The sequence below is a fragment of the Salvia miltiorrhiza genome, chromosome 5, assembly GCF_028751815.1.
Source record: "Salvia miltiorrhiza cultivar Shanhuang (shh) chromosome 5, IMPLAD_Smil_shh, whole genome shotgun sequence".
NCBI lineage: Eukaryota > Viridiplantae > Streptophyta > Magnoliopsida > Lamiales > Lamiaceae > Salvia > Salvia miltiorrhiza.
The window spans coordinates 6,733,754-6,749,728 of NC_080391.1; the positions used below are offsets into that span (position 1 = coordinate 6,733,754).

The 15,975-nt window shown below is 34.9% G+C and overlaps 1 protein-coding gene across 3 annotated transcripts; it reads left to right on the forward strand.

Annotated features, from left to right (window-relative positions):
- Nucleotides 1-5,974: 5,974 nt before the first annotated feature.
- Nucleotides 5,975-15,943, forward strand: LOC130985566 (mediator of RNA polymerase II transcription subunit 16). 3 transcript variants are annotated; one of them, XM_057908603.1, is made up of 16 exons: nucleotides 5,975-6,585; nucleotides 7,640-7,708; nucleotides 8,388-8,476; nucleotides 9,048-9,160; nucleotides 9,342-9,443; nucleotides 9,536-9,620; nucleotides 10,222-10,818; nucleotides 11,122-11,725; nucleotides 11,874-11,953; nucleotides 12,618-12,700; nucleotides 12,823-13,059; nucleotides 13,219-13,390; nucleotides 13,541-14,058; nucleotides 14,567-14,743; nucleotides 15,017-15,394; nucleotides 15,620-15,943. In XM_057908603.1, the coding sequence occupies exons 1-16, from the start codon at nucleotides 6,257-6,259 to the stop codon at nucleotides 15,764-15,766; spliced, it is 3,780 nt and encodes a 1,259-aa protein (XP_057764586.1). In that variant the 5' UTR covers nucleotides 5,975-6,256; the 3' UTR covers nucleotides 15,767-15,943. The 3 variants fall into 3 exon arrangements, with proteins under 3 accessions (XP_057764586.1, XP_057764587.1, XP_057764588.1); XM_057908604.1 differs by having other exon boundaries at nucleotides 6,015-6,722; XM_057908605.1 differs by lacking the exons at nucleotides 5,975-6,585; nucleotides 7,640-7,708; nucleotides 8,388-8,476 and having other exon boundaries at nucleotides 9,541-9,620.
- Nucleotides 15,944-15,975: the final 32 nt, after the last annotated feature.

Consider the following 15,975-nt stretch of genomic DNA (forward strand, 5'->3'; position numbering starts at 1 on the left):
TTACAAATATTATCCAATTATAATTTGTTATTTTCATCATATATCATTTCAAGTTCATTTTTTTCAATTTTCTCCCTCTAATAAATATTTTCTCTCTCTAACAAAAAAAAATTATATCCCTAGCTTATAATCTCAATTGTTCAAACACTTTGACAACTTATAAATAGGGATGAGCATTCAGTTGTTCGGTCATCGAACCGAACTGAATAGCAAAAATCGAATTATATAATTAATAACCAAATCCTAACCGCACATGCCTAAAATCGAACAAAATCGAACCGAAATATTCCGGTTCGGTTTCGGTTAAAACCAAATAACCGAAACAAATACACAATATATTTTCTAAATTTTAAATAACTAATTAACATTCAATATTCAAGATTCGAAATAAGCAAAAAATAATAATCCAAAATTTCAAAACATCTTAAGAGTATAAATTCAGAATATTTATTGATTATTTTGTTGAATATAATAATACTCATTTTAATTTTTAAAATACTACAGTATAAATTATTAAATTAATTATTATTTCGATTCGATTTTTGATTAACCAAATATTTTTTGCTAAAAATCATAACCAAACTGAAAAATAAAAAATTTCAAAATTCAAAATCAAATTAGCCGAATCGAATTAGTATTTCGGTTAAGTTCGATTCGACTTTTTGAATTTAATCGGATTTTGTTCACTCATACTTATAAGCTCTTAAAAAAAATAATACTATATCTTATACATTTTTGAAACATCTCACAAGCTAATAAGCTAAACATCCTCTAAAGTTTAAAAGACAAAAAGGATCGGAGTAGTGAAATTTCCGAGGTTCCAAATTCATGTTTCAAAATAACAGTACAGATCTCATTCAATTTTATGTTGGTCTGTTCAATTTAAAACTGAATATTTTAGTTTTTCTTGAACATCAATAACTGAATAATTATAGTTTTGTTGATTTTTAATTTACAGAAAACAAAATAAAAGTTAATGTTTTCAGGCATTCGATATACCAAATAAAAGTCAATGTTTTCAGGCATTCGATATACCTAACTCGGGTATAACTCGTTCGATATACCTAACTCGACCGTTTGATTTGTACGCGCGGAACACATATCTCAGATGGTTTTGTTTTATTTCATTTTTTTTGAATTAAAACAGAAAAAAAATTACTTATTTATAGTACTTCTCGTGCATAAATAATATTCCATCCATTTCACTTTAGTAGAACTGTAGAAGTGCACTTTGCTTTTTTCATACATATTAAAAAAATATATAATTAATACTATTTGAAAAATAAAAATTATATATAATTATTCAAGTTTACCTTTATTTATTGTTCCATATAATATTTTCATATTTGTTTAAATTAATCTAAAATTTAAGTTTGAATTTTTGCATTATTTAATTATTGGTCGGAATCATTTTTCTAATTTAATAATGTAATTATCTTTTTGTCCATAATTAATTATGAGGCAAACTTTAACTCTATAAATAGTTGAGTTTTTTAGCTCTCGAAATATAACCATCTTCTTGTGGATGAAAAACTTATTAATACTAGTTTTTCAAAATATAGCCATCTCCTTGAATTTAATTAATTATATGTAATTTTTAGGACTAAATACTAGTTTCTTTGAAAAAAGGGGAGACAAAACACAATTTACCATGAGTTTGCAAGTGCAGCTTAGACCAGACAATTTGAATTGGTGAATTGAATTTCATTACAATTTTGTTATATTCATTCATTTTTATTTAGAAAAAATGGGAAGTAGATGATTGAGAACTGAATATTATTAACTTATTAAAAAACAATGAAACATATCACTTAATTATTTTGTTTCCTGATGAATCACCCACCAACTTAGCATGACATGTTACTAGCATATTAATTCGAAATTAAAAAATTTATATCGTCTCATTCTCATATCATATGGATATTAGCTTAATAGTTAATTGAAGTTGTAATAAATGTTAGTTGTCTCGTGTCTGTCTGTCATAGGTTGACTCACAACCTTTTCGAATTAAACTCCGCCGCCGCCCACTATTGTTGCTGAATATCATATCTTTATTGGAAATCAAAAATCGTCGATTTTCATTTTTCACCGCTGACTTTTATCTTTCTTCTAGGCGGAAAAACACTGCTCTTTCTTATTAATTTCAGGAGAATATTAATTAAATAATGAGAATGAACTCCCCAGGTATTTTTACGTTTTACTAGTATTTTTTTTTTGGAAGTAGTATTTCAACGTTCTAAGAATGCCATTTCTATCTCAAATCAAAGTTTCGAATTAATGAGTGTCGATATATACACCAAAAATATAGTTGTACGTTAGATTTAAAGAATAAAGTAGTATTTATATAATGTAAGAGACATTTTCTCGGTAAATATATTTAATGTAAATTCAAGTGCCAATGTTTATATGGTTAAAATATCATTTAATTATAAATATTTGATCGTAGCTAAGAGCAATCGTAGCTTACATCCGCCTCGACTCGAGCTCCTTGGCGCCGTGCGGGGATGCCGCACCCCATGGCTCGATCATTGACTCTCTCCACCACGCCGAGCTCTTATCGATTATTAAATGGCGCATGCTATACATATGCCTATATATATAAAAAAAAAAGTCGAAATCAAATGTTTAACAACTATTTTGTCAATTTTTTTTTATTTTTTTCTACTTAAGCAACCGTTGCTGTAATGACTCTCTTTTTCTTTCTCTACTTTTTTTTTTTTCCTTTTTTATTTCTTTTATTTGCCCATATACACCACTCTTATATTGTCAAATTTTACATCACAATTCATACATTTCCTCTTAATTTCTTCTCATTCTTCATTACTTTACACCTTCTTCACCTATTTTCTTCAAAAAAAAAAAAAGAACGTGACTTCAATAATTGATAGAGCAACAACCAAATTCATTTCCCAACTTCTTCTCCGATGGGCCAAGATAAGAGGAAAGACAAAAATGTGGAGTCCTCGACACAAGGAGAAAAGGGAAAATATTACGCGACAGTGTATAGAATTGCAAACTCCATCGAAGATTTCAGTTAGATTCAACACGAACTTGCCGACCTCCAAATTCTTGAAGCGGACAAATCAAAGATGGATACAGAGGAATTGACCTTGCACAAGAGACTCATTGAGGAGTTAAAAAACATTGACGATGGAACTATTTTTTTTTTTTTAATTTAAATTTAGATTTAGTTATTGTAGTTTCTTTTTAATTATTGTAATATTTGAATTTCAAAATGGAATTAACTTTGAGAAATGACTGTGAAATGCATTTAAATTTGAGAAACGATAAATGAAAATTTTGAGCCAATTTTAGAGCTCCAAATGTGGAGGAGGAGCTATTAAGCGGGGTCCATTGTTTTAGAGCCCTCAGAGGGGCTTTATGGATGTGGATGCTCTAACAAATACTAATTCAATTAGCCCACTTGAAGATAAAGTTGTTCATAATTAATAGGGTAAATAACCCCAAATTCTACCCATTTTTATAAAAAATGTCTTGAACTATAAGAAATATTTTGAAAAATCTCAAACTACTAGTAGGTTTGTATTATATATGTCTCGCGTCCATTATGGTTCCCAGAATCATGACGTATTTTATTTTTGTAAATGATATGACACAAAACTACGTTATTCTATGCCATATTATTTAAAAAATTAAGTCGGCATTGGATAAATTGACATTCAACGCGATTTAAATCACCTAACGTGTTACAAACGACGTTGTTTTTTCAATGTTATGGCACAAATCGACGTCGTTTTGTTGTCAGTTATTTAAATAAGTAAATTATACGGTGGCACTCGACGAGCCACGTCATGATTATTAAGATTGGAAAATGAAGGCGGGACATTTTTAATACAAATCTAACAATTTGAGTTTTCTAAAAATATTTCTTATAATTCAAAATATTTTTGATAAAACTAGTATAATTTGGAATTTAATATAACACTTATCCTAATTAAATAAGTGGAAATTATTCTGAGGTCCATTTCCAAAGTAATGTCGCGCTGGCGGAAACGTGCTTTGACTTTTACAATTCCCTATTCCCCTTTTTGATTTGTAAAAAAGTTTCATTTGTAAAATACTATTATCACAAAAAAGAACAATGGACTATGATGGATTTTATGGAACAGGCCCATGTTAGCGATGAGATGGGTCCATCTAAATGCCAGCTTCAGAAACCTCTACAATATGGACTTGATCAGCCTAATATTAGCTAACTGCAGAAATAATGCTAATTGTCAAAAGATTAATCCATAATAGTCTTTCGCATAAAATATCTTCTTAAAACATCAACTAATGAGAAAAAAATAAATACTCATTAAAGTGTGCGCATGTTGAACTAGTGCTAGAGTGATCAATACAAGCCGTTAAATGCCTAAAATTTGAGTCCATTGTAACACAATGTTTAAATTTAACTATTACTACTTTTTTTTTTAAAAAAAAAATAGACATTATAACAATGCTAGTGTTTCCTTCCCATCTTACAAAATCCCGTGTAGCAAACTAGCAACTAGCTAATTCGCCTGAATTTCGATTATAGTGTAACACTTCAAAATTATAAAGGTCTTCTTATTTTGGAAACGATTTTTATATGACAATTTTGTGTTATGTAAATATAGTCTAACTCTTATATAGACTTCATAATCGTGTCTCGTCCATTTTGTTATTTTAGCCATTTTCAAAGCATCCACACGGACCACACACGAGTTGAAATTGTTTGTTTGTGTTATTAGAGAAAATAAAAATATTGTACAATAGAACGAGACACTTTTTGCTGTCTCATGTACAAACTTGCGTGTTTTTGTTTCTGATAATATTATTCATTCAAATTTTTGTATGATAATATTATTATTCTTTAAAGTGAAAAAAAAAATAAAAGAAAGAGAAGATTTAAAAAGAAAATATTTTATTATGCCTTAGTTTCTCATGATAAATTTATCAAAAAAAAAATTATACACACTTAGTGAAATACTATAAAATATACTCCACGTGTTATAAATTCGTAATTTCATTTAAATAAAAAAATTTGTTGCTAGACGAACTTTTATTTTCAAAATTCAAACTCACGAATCCGTCCATGAGCAGAAGGAATATAAATTGGTTGAGAAACATTCATTTATAGGGCGTCCCTTGGATAATACTACTACTCCCTCCATCCCGGCGAAGTTGAGGCGTCTCTTTTAGACACGATAATTAAGAAGATGGTATTTAGTTGTTTAAGCGTGTTTCTAGATTTGTGGTTAAGTGATTATCTATATAATTAATAGTAGTGCTTTTTAAATTTTATTAAATCAAAAAGTTAAATTAATTAATTTGAAATTTATTTTTATTTTTAAGATTATTTGTTTATTTATTATTTATAATTAATTTCTTTGAAATTTTGAAATTAATTACTTATTTATAACTTAGTAGTTATTAATTATGAAAATAATTTATTTAATTATTTGAAAAAAAATCATTTATTAATTGGGTTAGTTAACAAAAATAAGGGATGTCATTAGTTTTATTAATTAAAGCTTTAAATTTTTGTTAAAAAGAAAAACGACTCAGCTTCATTTAGACGGACGACCCAAAAAAGAATACGATTCAACGTTGTTGGGATGAATGGAGTAATACTTTATCAAAATTTTATAATATATGTATTGTAAATATTTGATATTTTTTTGAGAATATAAATATTTGATCTTATGCAATCATGACATATACAATTTCTTTTTTTTGGCAACATAAAAATAACGCCATGAATTCTATAATACATTGTTGGGATGAATGGAGTAATACTTTATCAAAATTTTATAATATATGTATTGTAAATATTTGATCTTTTTTTTGAGAATATAAATATTTGATCTTATGCAATCATGACATATACAATTATTATTTTTTTTTTTTTTGGCAACATAAAAATAACGACATGAATTCTATTATAATCGTTTATATTTAAAGATATTAAGAAGAAGCGTAAGGCAGAAGTGGACAACAGACTTAACGGAAGAAGCAGCAAAGCAAAAAGCGAAAGAGAAAGAGCGCAAACAGCAAGAAACACACACACCTGGAGTCTGCTCACTTGTCTTCAAAAAACAACCCTAACCCCCAAATCCAATCATCCCTTCCGCTCCTTTCCCTCTCACTCACTACAGTCATTCCTGTCGCCTTCAATTGCGACTTTCTCACCTCTCCACACTCTCTCTCTCTCTCTCCACATATTTCAATTATATATATATTAGGGTTTTTGGTCAATTGCTGTTCTTTCTAAATGAATAACATCACCAACACCACCAATTCGAAGCAACCCCCACCGGACCCACTTCCACCATCAGCACCCACTGCCGCTAAGGAATCCGAGCTCGAACCGTCTTCTCCTGGATCTGCTTCTTCCGATAAAGCAGACGACGCCGCTGCTGGGGAGGAGGACGTGGTGATGACGGACAAGGATTCTGCTGCAGCTGCGGCTGCGAACTCGACTGAAGATTCCATGGATGAGGATTCCGGCACCCCAGCCACCGTTTTTCACATCAAGCTTAAGCAACCCAAGTCGAATTTGCTGCATAAGATGAGCGTTCCCGAGCTCTGCCGAACATTTAGGTGTGTTTTCGAGATTGATTTTGGAAAATTACCGTGGGGAGATAGGAAGATTGAGGTTGTTACTTTTCTCAGTCAGTGTTAGTTAGCCTTGTTGGGCTTTTGGGGATTTTGCAAGCATTTTTCGTCTGGATGGACTGGTATGGACCGTATGGTTGAGGTTACTTTTATTACACAAAAGTTTGCAACTAGTTTGGTTGGTAATGTGTAGAAACTGAAGTTATGGATAGTTATAACAAAGACCAAAGATGTTCATGGACCTTCATTAGCTAGTATGATACATACAATTGCACTATTATTGCTCAACTGATTTTAAATTGTCAGATGTTTTATCTAATTAAGTTAAGTGTTAATCATGCAACTTTTATGGTTTACAACCATAGTGTTCTACTATGCATTCTATGGTTTTACAATTGCAGCACTCTGCTTAAGAAATATCTGGTTGACATGCGTTCCTAGTTATTGTTGGCATTTGATCGAGTCATTTTTTGTGGATTGTATAATCTTCATATGTCAAATTCATGTGCTCAACAAATTTCAACCATTGGAAAATATTGAAAGGGAGAAATATATCAATTACTTCCATACAACTTCAGGTGTTATTGAGTTTTAACGAGTGGATTGATTTTTGCTCAGTTGCCTTGTATATGAATTAAAGCGTGTTTGGTATTTGTTTGCTTGTGTTGGCTGGAAGCTTCTCTCTCTCTCTCAAAAGAGGATAGATAATGGTTCCCCATTTTCCCCCCCTTCATGATTCGAACCCCCTGCCTAATGGTTATAGGGGAAGCGTCTTACCAACTGAGCAGCAGTTCATTGTCTGTGTTGGCTGGAAGTTTACCCTGACTGGATTACAGTTTTTATGTCTTTAAATTTACACAATACATATATTACGCTATGTGAACTATCTTATGTCAGCTATTCATATTTTTTCCTTCCTCCTTTTTTTCCTTTTCCTAAAACTTTTTGTATCTTAGTAATGTATTTTCTTCTTTTGTGCTAAATCTTATACTTTGCAGGTTCTCTGTCTTATTTGATATTTGTGTTGGTTATCTTGCAGTGCTGTTGCTTGGTGTGGGAAGTTGAATTGCATTGCCTGTGCATCAGAAACCTGTGCAAGAATTCCGAGGTTATAGCATAAATTGTTATTTTTGCACTGCCTTTTTGTGCATCTCAGTTGCATCACATAAGTATTCAATGCAGTACTTTCTTGAAGTTCTTCACCCACCAGTTAATCGAATTGTCAGTTGTTTTATATTTTCTATATTCTGGATTGATATAATTGAGCATGCCATGTATAGAAAAGACACTTGGATCTTACTTTATTTTGTTTTCTGTGTATCTACTAAAATTGACAATATGGAGCTTTGTGGAGTGGTGCCCCCCCGCTCTTTGGCAGTTTTACCAGTGATGATTCAAGTTCCAGAAAATTAGGAGCCATCCACCCTTTTTTTATGTTTGTTTGTTAGCAAATGCTTCTCTCTATGTGTTCCAGATCTTATTCAGTATTATTGTAGTTGGTCGCAATCATTTTGTATAGTCAGTATTATATTGATCTTGCACTTTTTATGGCTAGTGTAAACATCTACTGAACAATATTGTCTATCCAGAATGTGTTGCTCATTTTCCTAGTAACGCATTAAGTATGTGCTTCCTCTCTCAATTTTGTGCAAATGTCTGTTCTCTGTTCTATATATACTTCTAGACTATATAATATGACCCACAATGTTGATGAGTTTGTAACTGCTGATGGTTGGAACTGTGTATGCTTTGTGCTGACCAATTATTCATTATATTTTTCGTTGTAGTTCAACTGCCAATCCTCCATTTTGGATCCCTATACATATAGTCATACCAGAGCGACCTACTGAATGTACAGTTTTTAATGTCATTGCAGGTATTGTCTCCGACTTGGCATTTTCATTATAATTTTGATATATAGTGAAGAAAATCATCTTCATTTTGCATCAATATGATATTTCATTCTTTTATATATACATATATATAGGGATGAGTTATACTGAGAATGCTATCTTTCGTGAGAAATGAGAATGATTGCATAAGCTAGTATATAGTGTTGCATAAGCTGCAGTATAATACTGCATAAATTTTTTACCCTGGTTCGAATCCTGGAGGGAGCGAAAATTTTATCTAATTAATAGAATTTCGTTATACAGTCATTTCAAGCAGCTTATGCAAATTACAAGCATTTTATGCAACATATATGCTGGCTTATGCAATCATTCTCCATTCTCACCACATTTGCCCATTCTCATCTGATCTTCTCCATATATATATATATATATATATAGTTTCTGGGTATTATTCATCTTTATAATAGTGAGAGTTTCAAGATGACTTAGACATTGCTGTTATTGAGACAAATTGGTATCCTACTGCTTATTTGAAACGGATGCTATTACATTGTATTCCAACTAGATTGTTGGTTGATCCTTTTTGGTTGACAGATTCGCCTCGGGACTCTGTTCAATTCATTGAGTGGTCGCCTACTTCATGTCCCCGTGCACTGCTCATAGCTAATTTCCATGGCCGGATAACCATTTGGACTCAGCCTTCCCAGGTATACTGATCTTGAGTCTGCTTGAAAATTAGTGGCCTTTGTCTCAGTTGTAGAACTTGATTGTGACTGACCATGCATTTTTCTTGGAGCAGTTATCATCTCCCGTAGATCCTGATTCCTGAGAAAGAATATATTTTCTGACTCCTCATTTGCATTGCAATCCTTTTGGTTTGGATTTCAGGGACCTGCAAATCTTGTAAAAGAAGCTAGTTGCTGGCAGCTGGAATATGAGTGGCGCCAGGATATTGCAGTTGTTACGAAGTGGCTCTCAGGAGCTTCTCCTGTATGTAGATCTTTGATCATCTTGCATGTGGAGAGCAAATGAGGGAAATATATTATGACTGTCATGCTAACCTTTGTTTGTTGCAAAATTAGTATAGGAGGCTCTCAGCTAGATCCAGTGGTTCCACAAAGTCTACATTTGAGGAGAAATTCCTTTCGCAGCAACCACATGCTCCAGGTTCATCTTTTCTTGCATGCTTTCTTCTACGTAATAAGTTGTTTTCTTTGGGTTTTATGGCTCTGTAATTTTTTTTTTCGTTCATCATTTTCTCATCTTGGCTTTTTTGCAGGATATAGATAGTTAAATGTTTATATTCAGATACTTCTTCTTTGCTTGTTCATAATTTACTCTATAGTTAACTGAAAGTAGCTGATGATATTATATTCGTAACAATTTTCAGACAACCTATGCATTCTTATCTAAAAGGGCTCCTTTATGAGTTATTCTCAATCTTTAATCTTTGGTCTGCTTCAAGCAGTAAGGAAAATGATGGAGGATATTCAGAACCTGATGTAGATTAAGTTTCCCCTATTTTATATAAGCAATGCAATCTTAAGCAGGTAGAATGATAGTTAGTGCCAGTTGTTCTGCTGACAATATCCATTGCTTCAGAAAAATGAACTCTTGTTAGAAAAAACAGCAATTGGAGAATACTCATCATGATTTGTACTGTCTATTATAATCCATTATCCAAGTGTAGTTAAGAATAAGATATCTTCCTTGACCAGTCTTGTTTCTAGAAATACATCTGAGCAATTTTCCTTGCATCTGGTGACAGCTGGTTGGCCAAATTTTCTTTGTGTTTGCTCTGTTTTCTCTTCGGGCTCTGTTCAGCTACATTGGTCCCAATGGCCACCCAATCAGAGTGGTGCTCCTTCCAAGTGGTTTTGCACCAGTAAAGGGCTTTTGGGAGCTGGACCTAGTGGAATCATGGCTGCTGATGCTATTGTTACAGACTCTGGAGCATTGCATGTGGCTGGTGTTCCCATAGTAAACCCGTCAACTGTTGTTGTATGGGAAGTTACACCCGGCCCTGGAAATGGTTTCCAAGTCATCCCAAAAACAAGCGTGAACAATGAAGTCCCCCCCTCACTTAATCCTCCTTCTTGGGATGGTTTTGCACCACTGGCTGCATATCTGTTTAGCTGGCAGGAATATTTGTTATTAGAAGCAAAACAAGGCGTGAAAAAGACAGAACAGGATTACAGTGATATGGTAATACTTCATTGTTCTCCCGTTTCCAACTTCTCAGCATATGTAAGTCCTGAGGCTGCTGCTCAATCGGCAGCTACAACAACTTGGGGTTCTGGTGTCACTGCTGTTGCCTTTGATCCAACACGTGGTGGTTCCGTAATCTCTGTTGTGATAGTTGAAGGTATTTACTTTTATATTGACTCACATTGATCTTTTTATTCACCTTTACATGTTTGCTTAAATTTTCATCAGCTGGTGTGCCCACATTTAGACTGCTTTATGCTCGTTACATCCGCACAAACTTTCAGTAACATCTGTTCATTAGCTTCATTCATATGCATTCATTCTTTCAATAAAGACCTTTTTGGGGGATGGGAAGATCTGTGCTCTGGCTCACCTCAACATTGGCAACACAATAGAAAGAGAACACATTCCTTCAGGACGTGTGTTTATCCAAATGTAATGACTTTGACTCTCTGTGCAGGACAGTACATGTCCCCCTACGACCCTGATGAAGGTCCTTCAGTCACTGGCTGGAGAGTTCAACGTTGGGAATCATCTGTTGAGAATGTTGTGATCCATCAGATATTTGGGAATCCTAGCTCCAATTTTGGTGGCCAGGCACCTAAGCAAACAGTTTGGGTGAGTAAAGTGAATAAATGCATTCCAGCACCTAGTGAATTTAAATGTCCCGGAGGAGTGGCCATACCACCAATCCGTGGTGGAACTCTTGAATCTGGTGTTGAGAAAAGAGTCAGTTTTGATCCTTTTGATCTGCCTAGTGATATAAGAACACTTGCTCGGATAGTGTACTCTGCTCATGGCGGTGAGATTGCTGTTTCTTTTCTTCAAGGTGGGGTTCATGTTTTCTCTGGTGCAAACTTCGCAGTTGTTGATAGCTACCAGATTAATGTTGGCTCTGCCATTGCTGCTCCTGCATTCTCTTCTACCAGTTGCTGTTCAGCATCTGTTTGGCATGATGGTAGCAAGGATTGTACTATATTGAAAATTATACGGGTCCTTCCTCCTGTTCCTAGTAGTCAAGCAAAAGCAAACTCTGCAATGTGGGAGCGAGCTATTGCTGAGAGGTACGTTGAGTAGATAGTTCAAAGGTTGTTCCGTTGAGCATAATCTTACATATGCTGATTTAATTCGAGTCTGCCTATATTATATTGAGTGTGAATTGGTTTAGTTATTCTGCATGTAATGCCTCTGAAGCTTTTTAGTTCCGTGTAGGTTTTGGTGGAGTCTTTTGGTCGGAGTTGATTGGTGGGATGCAGTTGGCTGTACACAAAGTGCTGCAGAGGATGGCATTGGTAAGAGGGCTTAATTCCTCTATTTAGGTTGTAAAGTTATACTGTCCAGGTATACGGTAGCACATTAGTCTTGACAGGGGAACAAAACCATTCTCATGTAATTATGTCTCAGTGGCAGGATGCTGCAAATGTTGGCATGCTCGATAACTTATTAGTGTATGGGTCTGGAATTGAAACAAGTCATTCTGCACTCATCTCCAAAAAACCAAAACAAAAAGGAGAAAGAAATATCAGATTGATTCCCATTGTGTTTGTCCCACCAATCAGACCTATTTTCATTGTCATTAAAGGATTTGAATCAAACATCCTCTTAGGGGGCTTTTACTTTTGGATGATAGCTTAGATTTACAATAAATAGGATTGAGTATTTAAAGGATTACATGATCTAACAAGCTCAAAGTTGTTCAATTCGTTAAAAGTTTGTGATGATTAGCCTCTATTATTTTGTATATATCAAGCTATCACTTAAAGTAAACACCCCCTTCGCGTTCTCTTATGGCCTCATTTACTAAAAAGATTGATGCTGATAGCTGTTCACTCTCCTACTAATATGGATAGGACAATAATAATTGGAGTGAATAAACAAGAAGTGCATATGTGTCGGATACTTTATGTTCAACTATGGTTTTGCTTCTTGCTGATTGGTGTAAACTTAATGTTCCAGTATCGCTGAACAGTGTCATTGCTGTACTGGATGCTGATTTCCACTCCCTTCCTTCAACTCAACACAGGCAGCAGTATGGACCTGTATGTTAGTTGATGCTCATTTTCATTTTCTAGTTTGCAATGTATGATAGAATCTTTTTGGCATAGCGTACATCTGGAGACATGATTTCAGAACTTTCATAACATTTATCTGGAAAATGCAGAGTTTGGACAGAATAAAGTGTAGGCTGCTTGAAGGTACGAGTGCTCAAGAGGTTAGAGCCATGGTCCTTGACATGCAAGCAAGGTTGTTGCTGGACATGCTCGGTAAAGGAATTGAATCAGCTTTAATAAATCCTTCAGCTTTAGTGCAAGAACCTTGGCAAGCATCTGGTGAGACATTATCTAGTATTGATGCTGACGCAATGGCTGTTGATCCAGCACTTGTTCTCAGTATTCAGGTTTGTCTCTTTCGGGTTGCCTTATTTCCTGATATTTTGATATCTTTTGCATTTATAAAACCTTTCTTCTTAGAGAACATTTTGTGCATGTGCACCGACATTTATATGCTTTGGAGTTCCATTTATAGTGCCAACCTTAGTTACTGCGTGATGATTCAGGCTTATGTTGATGCGGTCCTTGATCTGGCTTCACACTTCATTACACGTTTGCGACGTTACGCAAGCTTCTGTCGTACACTGGCAAGTCATGCTGCTACCTCAGGTACAGGAGGAAGTCGTAATTTGGTGACAAGCCCTACCCAAAGTACTTCTGCTCCTGCAACAACTCAGGGTGAGTATACAATGTTAGTCCCAGATATGGTTACAAGATTCTGGTCTGGATAAAAGAATTTTACTGCCCTCAGCTCAAGCTTATTAAGTGGGCTTTCTCCTTTTTTATGTTATCCTGACCTTTGCAAAACCTTGCGGACTTCATCTTCAGCTCCACAAGGTGGAACCACAAGCTCCACAGGTAGTACTCAGATGCAAGCCTGGGTACAAGGCGCTATTGCAAAGATCAGTAGTACGAATGATACTGTTCCAAGCGCAGCTCCAAACCCCATAACTGGCCCTTCAACCTTTATGCCGATAAGTATCAATACGGGAACATTTCCAGGAACTCCAGCTGTCAGGCTCATTGGAGACTGCCATTTCCTTCACCGATTATGCCAACTTCTGCTATTTTGTTTTTTCTTTCGACGAACACAACTTCCCCGCTTTATTGGAGCTGCGCAAAGAAATAACGATTCATCGGTCCAAAAGCCTCAGATTGGTATGTTGAGCAAATCAGAAGAAACCAACTCAATAACTGCAAAACCTGCATCAGCTGCTATCAGATCGGAAGAAACACAGCCAAGAACTGGACAGGTAGGAAATGGTGCGAAGGCACCTGAAGAAGGTCCGACTAGCCGGTCAAGATTAGGTTCCGGTAATGCTGGTCAAGGATATACATTTGAGGAGGTAAAGTGGTCATATTCAAGACAGCGAGACGAATTAGAAACTCGTTTTATGCTTATTTGAGCTGTTTTTCTGTATTGTAAGAAGGGAAAAAGAAAAAATTACTTAATTTCAACATTGATACCTTACATGACACTTATATAGGTTCTTATGTTTCATCATGTTTATGCACCTGAGCCTGTTTAGACTACGAATCTAATCTTAGGTTCTCTTGTGTGCTTCAACTAACACGATCAATTATCTTTTGAATATACTTCTTAATGTAATATACAAGTAGCATGAAATTGTTATTCTAAACCTTTACTTGCTTCTTGTATTTAATATTTCCATTATTTGATAAAATAAAACAACCATTTGGAAAAGGACGTTCGTTACCAGAACTAAGCAAGTAATATTGTTTTATAAAATACCGATTTACTATTGCACTTGGAAATTGACAATGTTGTTGTCATCATTTTGGATACCCTCAGTTGTTTTGCTTATATCTTTGGTTTATATGATTTCCGTGCAGGTAAAAGTCCTTTTTCTTATTCTTATGGATCTCTGTCGAAGGACATCAGGGTTGCAACATCAACTGCCTCTTTCACAGGTTGGGAGCAGCAACATCCAGGTCCGCCTTCACTACATTGATGGAAACTATACAGTTTTACCAGAGGTTGTTGAAGCATCACTTGGCCCTCATATGCAGGTACAATAATGGTAGATGAAGTTATATACTTGGTTGATGTAACGCCCCCATCCCTTGCGAATAGGAGATGCTACCAAAAATATTCATTCATTTCATTTCTTTAATATTAATTTAAGTATAACATTTTTAATATATTGTAAGAAAATTATAAATAAATAAATTAAAAAGGTTTGGGGTAGTAGAGTTGATAACTTCTCATAGGATTTTTTTGTCTGCGGTGTTGGAGTCTGAGCACATTATGATCTCATTCCTTCCACTTATGTTCTTCTGCAGAATATGCCCCGGCCTAGAGGTGCAGATGCTGCAGGTCTTCTTCTTCGTGAGTTGGAACTCCATCCTCCGGCTGAAGAATGGCACAAGAGGAATATGTTTGGAGGACCCTGGTCAGACCGAGTTGGTACGAGTCTATCAGATGAGGGTACTAAATATAAGAGCTCAGTGAATTTGGCTGACCCAAGTTCATCTGATAATGTTGATGCTTACAATGGAACTCACACCCTGTGGCCAAGAAAGCGTAGGATGTCCGAACGAGATGCAGCTTTTGGATTGAATACCTCCGTGGGCCTGGGCGCCTACTACGGTATCATGGGATCCCGAAGAGATGTTGTAACAGCCGTCTGGAAAACAGGGCTTGAAGGAACTTGGTACAAGGTAGGCTCTTCTCATTTAGCATTAAATTCAACCTCTTGTGTTAATATCTTCATTTGCAGTTACTACAAAGAAGCTGCGACTTTTGTTTTCCCTTTGAAATGCAAGAAGCTGTCTTGATGAAAGTTCCATTATTTCCTATGATTAATTTAAGATAAACATGTATCATACTTGTAAAATATTTTATTTATGTGCTCCATAATATGTACATATTCAATTTTGATGCAGTGCATAAGATGCTTGCGGCAAACGTGTGCTTTTGCTTCACCTGGTTCTGCTACTCCCTCCAATCAGAACGAGAAAGAAACATGGTGGATCAGCCGCTGGTCGTATGGGTGCCCAATGTGCGGCGGAACATGGGTTCGGGTTGTGTAGATTAACACCTACCCCTCTGCTCCATTTCTGTATATAACACAACCGTATAATAGGAAACATACCGCATTCACCACAATATCAACTCTCTGTTAGAATAGTTTGTGAGTGTATAAATTACAAAACAATCTGTTTTCAGATCGAATTTTGAAACTCAATTCAGCATTAGTTTGAAGTTTAGAATTGGTGATGATAGTTAACATTCGTTTCGC

Coding starts and splice junctions, on each gene's coding strand:
- LOC130985566 (XM_057908603.1), top strand. CDS start 6,257: ATGAATAACATCACCAACACCACCAATTCGAAGCAACCCCCACCGGAC. Junction 10,819..11,121: donor CTCTGTTGTGATAGTTGAAG/GTATTTACTTTT, acceptor CTCTCTGTGCAG/GACAGTACATGTCCCCCTAC. Junction 14,059..14,566: donor AAGGATATACATTTGAGGAG/GTAAAGTGGTCA, acceptor ATTTCCGTGCAG/GTAAAAGTCCTTTTTCTTAT.